Source organism: Python bivittatus, unplaced genomic scaffold (genome assembly GCF_059951505.1).
Source record: "Python bivittatus isolate LINGU-HERP-01145 unplaced genomic scaffold, Pbiv_v1 ctg000690_np1212, whole genome shotgun sequence".
NCBI lineage: Eukaryota > Metazoa > Chordata > Lepidosauria > Squamata > Pythonidae > Python > Python bivittatus.
Window position 1 is genome coordinate 5,729,913 of NW_028277096.1, and position 9,246 is coordinate 5,739,158.

Below are 9,246 nucleotides of genomic sequence, written 5' to 3' on the forward strand. Positions count from 1 at the left end.
ACTCTATAAGTCAGTGTTTCTCAACCTTGGCAACTTTAAGATGTGTGGACTTCAACTCCCAGAATTCCCCAGCCAGCCTTGCTGACTGGGGAATTCTGGGAGTTGAAGTCCACACATCTTAAAGTTGCCAAGGTTGAGAAACACTGCTCTAAGTACACCCGAGATGACATATCCCACTAATGAGGGAAGCCTCTGTGCCACTTCGATGTGCTGTTTTTGCTTTTTTCCCCGTGTGACGATTCATTTTTCACACAAAGAGGCTGACGAGAAAAAGTTTCAAGAGCGAGCAGGGATCGGAAGCCTCTCCCTTTGTTTCGCTTCGTCTTCCTGGGGGACTACACTTCCCAGGCTGCCGAGCGGGGGCGAGTGCGCTAAACGGAGAGCGAAGAGGTGGCGACACCGCGAGGCGCAAGCAAATCAGGCACCGACCCGCCCTTTGTTGGCCCTTCCAAGGACAAGCTGGCCGAGTGGCTAGTTAGTTCTCCTTGGGGTAAGCTCGCGGGCTCCGCAATAGTCCCGCGAGACTCCCTCGCACCGCAATTTTCGGGGTGTTTGTCCAGCGCCAGGGAAAGCGCTCCTGCCTTTGCGCTCCTGCTGGCTTCTCTCCTGCTATCCTGGAAGGGAATTAGAGGCGCTGCAGAGGCGGCGGCAGCCGATGATGGCTCAGCGCGGCTGAGGAGAGGAGAGCGCGGCCGATCGGGGACTGGATCGGGGATGGAGGAGAAGGCCTCCGGCCGCTAGTTCTCCGGCCTTTCTGCGGGCTGAGCGGTGCGATGGGCTGAGCACCTCGCCCGACTCATCCCGTAGCATCTTCAGCCCAGATGAAGCGACCCAAGGTGGGCCCTTCCTCTCTCGGCGTCATGAGCCTGTTTGGACGAAAACCCCAAGCGCCTTCGGAACCACACGGGAAGCTGGAGGGGCCCCCCTTAGACCGCGCCGAGGAGACCCGAGTCGCCTTAATGCTGCCGGAGGAGGAGGAGGAGGAGGAAAAGGAGAACTTCGTGGAGTGCCCGCTCTGTCTTCTGGCCCAGCCCCCGGCAGCCTTCCCCGCGCTTTCCTCCTGCGCCCATCTGTCTTGCCTCACTTGTTTGCAGCAGTATTTGCGCATTGAGATCAGCGAGAGCCGCGTTCAGCTGGCCTGTCCGCACTGCCCGGCTCTGTTACAACCGGCTGAGATCCATCAGCTGCTGCCCGAGGCCGGCCTGCGCGACAAGTACGAAGAGTACCTGCTGAGACGCCTGTTAGTCGCGGACCCTGGCACGCGCTGGTGCCCGGCCCCTGATTGCAGGTGGGGTGCAAGCTTGGTCCGAGGCCTTTGCGGGGCAGGAGGGAAACATTGAGCAAGTGCAGAAACCTGATCCACTAGCGAAGCGCTTCAGGCTGAGCTCTGTTAAAGGACTCTGGTGCTCTCTTAAGCGCTTAGAGGCTGCGTTCAGAAAGCATGGCCAATCTTCTTACCTAATTAATCCATTTTCTGGATTAAACCGTAAACTAGTCAAATGGGCTGGCATCATACATCAGGCTAAGTCATCAAAAAGAAACATAAAACCTGAAACACCTAACCAAGTTTTAAACTTAAACTTAGCAGGTTTTGTGAATGTACCTGCTCTTGGTAGGTTGGCTTGTTTGTTTCCAGTTATTTTTAAATGTATATGCACACCCCAGTGGTAAGCCCACCCATAGTAGTTAAGTATGTTGGGTGAATACAGCTAGAGAGAGAGGGAAATGAGGTTTTATATCAGACTGTGAAACTGAGCTAGAGGAAAGAGTAAAAGGTTTGCTGGAAAAAAGATGCAGTAGAGTTAATACACTGGCAAAGTGGTTGAAGTTGGGCAGCCATTGTTGATTTCTGTGCATCCTTTTTTTCCATTAGTGGATTTATTCAGTTTCTGCACCAACTGGAGTTACAAAATTGGCTTCAAAGCTTTACAACTGCTGACAGATCTGGGCCTATTTGGCAGCCTGGATGGTGGTGGGACTGATGCAGAGATCCAGAGTTCATTGAGAGAGAGCACCACTTCACTTGCAGATGATTCCAACTTCAAAACATTGGTCTTAGGGCAAGGTGAACAGGCTTCTTGACTTGGAAGTAATTTTAATGAATTGGCCTGTTGGTGTAAGACTAGACTAGAGGTCCAGTTCTAAATAAAGTGGCTTCCTCCATGTTATAGATTTAAGTGAGAACTTTCACTAGAAAGCTGAAGTTGAGGATTCTAATTAAATGAGAGCAGTTGTGCCTAGAGACCCTGGCCCTGCTTACTCCATAGTTGCCACTCTACTTTATCCAGCAAATCTATTTTCCTGAGATCAGAGTTTTTTTTTCCTCCTCAACCTTTCCCCTGGCTTCACTCTTCTTCACATCTTACTAGGTTGTATCAAGGAGGTAGGTTCCTTCTTTCCTAAGACACAGTTGCAAGTGCGCGTACTGCACTGCTAGGCACTGGGTGCATTTGGTGGATGGAGTTAGCTGGTTAGGCATTTATTTTTTATTTTATTTATTTATTAAATTTATATGGCCACCCAGAGTCACTTAATTGAACTGTGTTGTTGCCACTCTGTAACAGTGTTTTAAGATTTAAAAAAAATCTTCTTTGCGACTTTGCTTATTTAGGTACTGGGGAGGACAAGTCCTAAGGCTGCCTTGATAGATCTGCTTTGTCTCCCCTCACCCCAAGGTGATAGGATAGAGAAGGCTGATTAAAGACTGGGAATGCTGAAGCCAGGTGAACTACTATAGAGAGAAGCAAATGCCATTGATGCCACAAAAAGTCATATTTACAGAAGATATTAACTCTTGCAAATTAATTCCTGTCTGGTGCTTCCCAGCCATCTAACATCCATCCATTTGTCAACCGTTCAGAGATATGGTGCTCTGGAGAGTGGATTAAACCTGAACTGCTACACAGAGGTGGGGGCAGGACTATGGTTGCCACCGTGGAACTCTAACTCTAAAAGAAAGAAGTCTAAGCTGTGGGGAGTGAAATGAATGGGAAAGTGAGTTGTGCTAGCTTCTAATAGGCTTCCAGGTGCAAGTCAAAGTGCTGGTTGTTACCTATACAGCACTTTGTAGTATGGGGCCAGGATCCTTCAAGGATCACTTTTTCCAGTTTCTACTGCTCTACAGGTAGTCCTTGCTTAATGACTACTCGTTCAGCAACCGTTTGAACTTACAACAGTGCTGAATGAGTGGTACTTAAAATTAGTTCTTGTAGCTGCAGTTGTAGCAGCATCTCCGCAGTCATATAATCACAATTCAAGCACTTGGCAACCAGTCCACAGTTATGACAGTTGCAGCATCCCATGGTCAGTTTGCGACCTTCCCTGCTGGCTTCCCACAAGCAAAGTCAATGGGGAAGCCTGCAGGAAGTCGCAAGTCATGGTCATGTGAGGTCCTCGCTTAATGACCTGTATGGTTCTCGCTTAATGACAGCAACTGGGACTGCTGGAACTGCCATTGCTAAGTCGTGCAGTCATGTGACATGCTTTATGACTGTGTCACTTAGCCACAGAAATTCTGGTCCCAATTACCATAGTTAAGTGAGGACTACCTGTATTAGATCTGGCAGGAGGGGCATGTTACGGACTCCTCAGTTAAAGAATGACATCTTGTGAGACCCAGGAAGCACACCTTTTCAGTCATGGTATCTGTGCTCTGGAACACCTTACTACCAGAGATCAGATTGGCCCCAACCTGCTGGCCTTTCAGAAAGTGTTTAAAATCTGGCTGTTTGCCCAGGCATGGATGTCAGGAAGTTAGCAAAACCCAGGTGGTTTGTTATTACTCTGAGATTTTTATTTTCAGCTGCCATTTCCTATTTGTTTAGATTTGCGCTGTGTGTTTTTACAGTTACTGTTTTAATCCTTAAACACACACAGTCACTTTGGGGAGAAGGGCAACCATATAAATTATATTTATAACTAATAAATAATAAAAGAGCAAATATCAAAGCTTAGAGAACCAGTATGGTATAAACCCTGGTTCTAGTCCATCCTTAGCCCTGGAAACTTACTGGGTAAATTTGGGCCCATCACCCTGTTTCTCAGCCCAACCTAGCTCACAGGGTTGTTGTCGTAGGGAAAATGGGAGGAAGGAGCCCTGTGTATGTTGCCTTCAACTGCTGAATGAAAGGTCAGATATAAATAAAAATAAAGCTTGAGCTAGCAGAGTGAATTCTGTGAGCGCTACTGAGTTCCTGAGCCGAGTTCCTACTCTTTTTCTTTCTCCAGTTATGCTGTCATTGCATATGGCTGTGCTGAATGCCCCCGGCTTGTTTGTGGTCGTCAGGACTGCAAGACAGAATTTTGCTACCACTGCCGGCAGCCTTGGCACCCCAACTCCTCCTGTGAGCAGGCCTGGCGGGAGTGGAAGCAGCAGAGCCCCCTGGGAGCTATGGAACTCTCCACACAGTTGATCTGGAAAGAGGAAGCAGCCCACAGTGAGTTGATGCAACGGTGCCTCCTTGCCTTCTCACAGCACCTTCTCACAGCTTTCCTTGCCTGCATCTTTTCTGCCAGTGCCCTCATATCTCTGGCCCTAAAAATAAGTCTGTCAGGGCCTGGAATAGCTGCATAGGTTAGGCCCTGTTTTCTTCTTTCTCTCTGCTTTCCACAGACCCTGATGCCATCAAGGTCTGTCCCCGCTGTGGTGCCTTCATCATGAAGATCAACGATGGGAGCTGTAATCGTATGAATTGCACCGTCTGTGGCTGCCTTTTCTGCTGGCTCTGCATGCAAGAAATCACGGATGTGCATTTCCTCAGGTACCGCATGTGCAGAGGGAAATGGAGTGGGCCAGGGCCACTTCAGGCTGCTACTCCCATCAGGACCTTCAGGGAATGGAGCTGCAGATCAGGGGCGTGGTAGAGATGGAAATAAACTATAGGTGCTCAAAGAAGGCACTTTGGATAGTGGGGATTAGATGAAAAGATTGCCATCCCATATCTACTTATGGAGGAGTAAGCCTCACTGAATTAAGTTATATACTTATATAGGTATGGATAAGATGAGCCATTGAAGGCAGAGAATGTTTTATGATGACTTAGAATCCAGGGCACCATTTATTTATACAGACATACCAATTTAAAAATTATGTTTATAAATATGCCATAAATTAAACTTACCTATCATTATTCTACCGTAGAAAGGCCCGCATAGTGGCATATAGACATTTACAACAAATTATAAGAGTATATCAAAAACAGTTAAGTGGGTAACAACTTCAGTAGAATTCTGAGAACAATAAATAAAAATTACTGGCAATAGCTAAAGAATATTTCATGAACTTAAGAATTTCAGAAAGCCTTGAACTTCTGAAACAGGCTTCATGCTTCTCTCCTAGATGAGTGAGTATCACAACTTTTACATACTTGAACGCAAAAAGAGATTGGGCTAGATTAAGTCCAGTATAGATTAGGTAGGAAACATGATGGAGTTCCTGAAGACCTGTTTCCGTGAGCATGCTTGCCCTGCAATTCTGGGGATGGGACTTTGGTTTTCAGAAATAGCCCTGACCAACTTCCTGACTCTTTGAAGCTGCAGTGACTGCTTTGGAAATGCATAGTAGCAAGCCCTGTGCCAACTAGCAGGAAAATTTAATGTTATCTGCAGTTCGTAGCTTTTGAGTATCCCTCCGTCTTCACAACTGATTCCTGTTTTCTCCTCAGTCCTTCTGGCTGCACTTTTTGGGGAAAGAAGCCCTGGTCTGGGACCCGGAAGCTCCTATGGCAGCTGGGCATGGTGTTGGGTGCCCCAATGGTGATCTCGCTTGTTGCTGGCATTGCAGTGCCGGTCATCACTCTGGGTATACCCATTTACACAGGGAAGAAGGTAAGGAGTCTGTTGCATTTCGGAATGACAGAGGCCCATAAAACGTGCACAGGATATTATTGTAGGCTCATGGGAAATGTGGCTCAGGCCAAGCCAAAAAGTACTTTTTCTGGAGACCTCTTACCATTCTTTCTTTCCTTCCTCTCCAGGTTTTGAGCCATGGGCGCAAGAGCAAACTGTCAGGCTGCCAGCAGTGTCTTTCTGTTGCCAGCAGCATTCTCCTCTCTCTCTTTGTGTCCCCTGTCATCACAGCTGTCACTGTTGGTAAGAGCCACAAGGAGACTGAGATGGGAGGGTGCATGTGGAGCCACAAGATGTTTTTTTTTTTGCTTTCACACTGAAAGGGAATTCTTCTGCCCTTCGTGAATTGCGTGGCTGTATGAATGGTCCTTGAACGGAGGTGGTTCTTATAACAGGCTCTTTGCCTGCAGGGGTGGGTGTGCCCCTGATGCTCACCTACGTGTATGGGGTCGTGGTACTCTCTCTGTGCCGGAATCGCTGGGGGTGTGGAAGCTCCCGAAGGAAGGCTGGGGAGCTCAACACAGTGGAACTGGAGAACCTCGCCAAATGTACGTGAGTTGTTGTGGGTTGTGCTGAAGTCAGAGAGGCAAAGAAGTCTAGTCCAAGGATCACATCACATTGCCCTCATATAATGCATTCTTGCCTTTGCCCTTTAAACCTCCTTCCATAAAATAACTTACTCTAATTGTGCAATTAGAAAGTTGATGCCTCATTTTAAAGTACTTACACTTAGGAGGGAAAAAAACCTACATTGGCAGATACATCAGTCCAATATTTCTGAACCTGCTTGGCCTGGAACTACATATACTCAGAGTCGCTCTTTGAGTGAGATGGGCGGTGACTAAATTTGAAATATAAATAAATAAATATAGGTTCCAGTGGTATTATACCGGAACAATATCTTAGTTTTGCAGCCATTCTGGTAATGGAATATCTCACTTGGTTTTGTTTATTGAAGAACAATGTCGTGTCAGTTTGTTAAGTTATGTTACAGCTTCCTATCTGACCCTCAGGTGGTCTGTTCCTACAAAATTCAGTTATCAGTGAATGAAAGCCACTAAGCTCTCAAGTCTTTGAGAATGTTTGCCTGTGTTTTTGTATAGTTGGCATTATTCAGTACTATTTCAGAAATGCCATACCATTATCATTCCTGTTGAGTTGCAACCCTTGTCTGTTTCGTCTTGACAGCTCTCCCAAGAAATGTGCACAGAAAACATTGTCAGTAATTTGGAGATGCACTAATGCTGACAGCAAAAGAGGCTTGTGTGAAAACCACTTTAACTGACCCATTGGATTACAAAGCAAGGATTCCTAAAATGCCACTTCTGTTCTAGTTGGCCCAGAAAACTCAAAACTGATTCTCCTATTAATTATTTTAAATAATCAAGGAATGTCTTGGGAACTCCCCAAACTTTCAGGTTGTTCTCTCTATCAAACAGCAAGCAGATACTAGTATCTCATGCTGATAAATATTGTCTATAATTGCTAAAAGATGGGAGCAGCAAAGAGCTCAGATACCCCAACAGAGCAGCTTTCTAAAACTGGTATTTAATATTTAGAATTTATGAACTTTTAAAAAAACTGTGTGTGACCACAGACCCTTTTGTTCCTCTTCTTTTTTAGTACCATTTGAAAATTTTGCTCAATCTACACTTGCAGCAGTTGCAGGCAGTTCTATTCTATTAGGTTTCACAGGAACAAGGCTTCCATTAAGAGATGCTTGCAGAGGTTACCTAGATATGTGAAGATATTTCTTGAGGCCAGAAAAGAGGAGAAGCTGCTATGTTTACCCTTTCTTTTTTCATACCAGTGAATGAATTGCTGGCTGTGCTGCCTACTCCCATGGTGCCTGAGAAGGGGGCTTCTGCTTCCATCCCCCATTCCAGTAACAGCCAACGTGAAGAGCCATGCCAGAAGGATCGAAACAGCCAGTCTGCCAGCACTGTAGCCTTGGCAGGGAGCATGCTGAGTGAAGCTCAAGAAACTTCCCACAGGTCAGTATAGTGGACTTAGAAGGGTTGGGGGAGCCCCAAGCAAAGCTATTCCCTATGAATAGTCTCTGGATAGAACAGAAGAGCAGGGAAGGAAGACCCATTGAACAGGCAGTGAAGGTTTTGGCTCAGGTCTGCTTCATTGGGCTGCTGCTAGTTCAATTTCGGAGAGGCTCTATCTCCCTGCTACCTCCACAGTTCTCACTCACTCACGACAGACACCCTCATTCTGTTTTCGGTTACGTGAAACAAGATACAGTAGAGTGGAGGGCAGAAAAACACAAACATAACTCCTGTTCTTCCCCAGTTTGCCTTATTTTGCAACATCGTGAATTACAGCTTCGTACCCTGCTTTTCTGAGCCATATTCCACTCGGCTCACAAGCAGCACTGTTCTTCTCCTGCGCAGGGATGGCCTGAATATGGTGGAAGTGGAAGTGGAGATTGAAGCTCAGCCACAGGCTGCCTGTGAGCACAGTCTCTGTAGTGCTGCATCAGGCCACAGCTTTTCAGCAGACTCTCTCACCTACACAAGCGATGGTTGCAGTTTGGCAGGAGTGATGACAGAATAAAGCAACTTAACACATGGAAGCCACCATGGACTGGAGATCCAAGCTCTCCCAGCTTGAAAGCCAAGCCTGCCTACAGCCCAAGCAAGATTCATCACTGCTCACTTCTGTTACCCAGACACTTGGCATCTTTTAGCCCCCATTCTGCCTTCCACTTGACTGAGACTTTTGGTGCTTCAAGGCAATAAATAGCAGCTATCAGAGGAGTCTAATGGATCCTCCCTTTTTAATACATAGGGATGGAACCCCATGCTTTACCTATTTAGGTGGTGGGAAGAAGTCTGGTCAGATGAGGGTAGACTGCTGAATAACCACTGAGAGACCAACTGTCAGGCCAGATTCCCATTAAAGGTGGCTTCGGAAAACTTTCATCTCCCCGATGCTGAATTACATCTTCAAGCATCACTCATAATTGGCCATATTGATTAGACCTCCTGAATCACAGATTTCCTACCTCTGCATTAAAGGGTTTTAAGTAAGGAGCAAGGTCCTTGTGGAAGCCATTATTATAGAATAAGCTCCTATAAAATTCCTGAAACCTTAAACATGCTAGTTTTATCTGAGTGATTGCTTAAGAAACTTTTGTCACAGTTTAAATAGAGGACTCCTCAGAAATCTAATGGAAAACTGCTGTTATTCCACTTAAGGTAGCAAGTAAATAGGAGTCTCCAGAAATCAAACTTTCATCTCAACATTGAAACTGATGAAGGGATTTCATGCTGTGTCTGGTAGTGTTATGACCCTATATTCCATAGGAATGAGGCAAAGTGGGTAGAAAATCAATTTAGGGTTAGCCTTTCTTATATAAATCTATAGCGTAGGAACATTAGATGCAACAAA

At 46.1% G+C, this 9,246-nt stretch overlaps 1 protein-coding gene across 4 annotated transcripts; it reads left to right on the plus strand.

The window, feature by feature from the left end:
• Positions 1 to 389: 389 nt before the first annotated feature.
• Positions 390 to 8,612, plus strand: LOC103064329 (E3 ubiquitin-protein ligase RNF19A-like). Of its 4 annotated transcripts, none has more exons than XM_025168009.2 (8): positions 390 to 1,288; positions 4,228 to 4,436; positions 4,613 to 4,760; positions 5,664 to 5,826; positions 5,976 to 6,090; positions 6,243 to 6,395; positions 7,658 to 7,841; positions 8,146 to 8,282. In XM_025168009.2, exons 1-8 carry the CDS (start codon positions 822 to 824, stop codon positions 8,168 to 8,170), a joined length of 1,464 nt encoding a protein of 487 aa, XP_025023777.1. In that variant the 5' UTR covers positions 390 to 821; the 3' UTR covers positions 8,171 to 8,282. The 4 variants fall into 4 exon arrangements, with proteins under 4 accessions (XP_025023777.1, XP_025023771.1, XP_007420930.1 ...); XM_025168003.2 differs by having other exon boundaries at positions 392 to 1,288; positions 8,247 to 8,612; XM_007420866.4 differs by having other exon boundaries at positions 394 to 1,288; positions 6,258 to 6,395; positions 8,247 to 8,612.
• Positions 8,613 to 9,246: the final 634 nt, after the last annotated feature.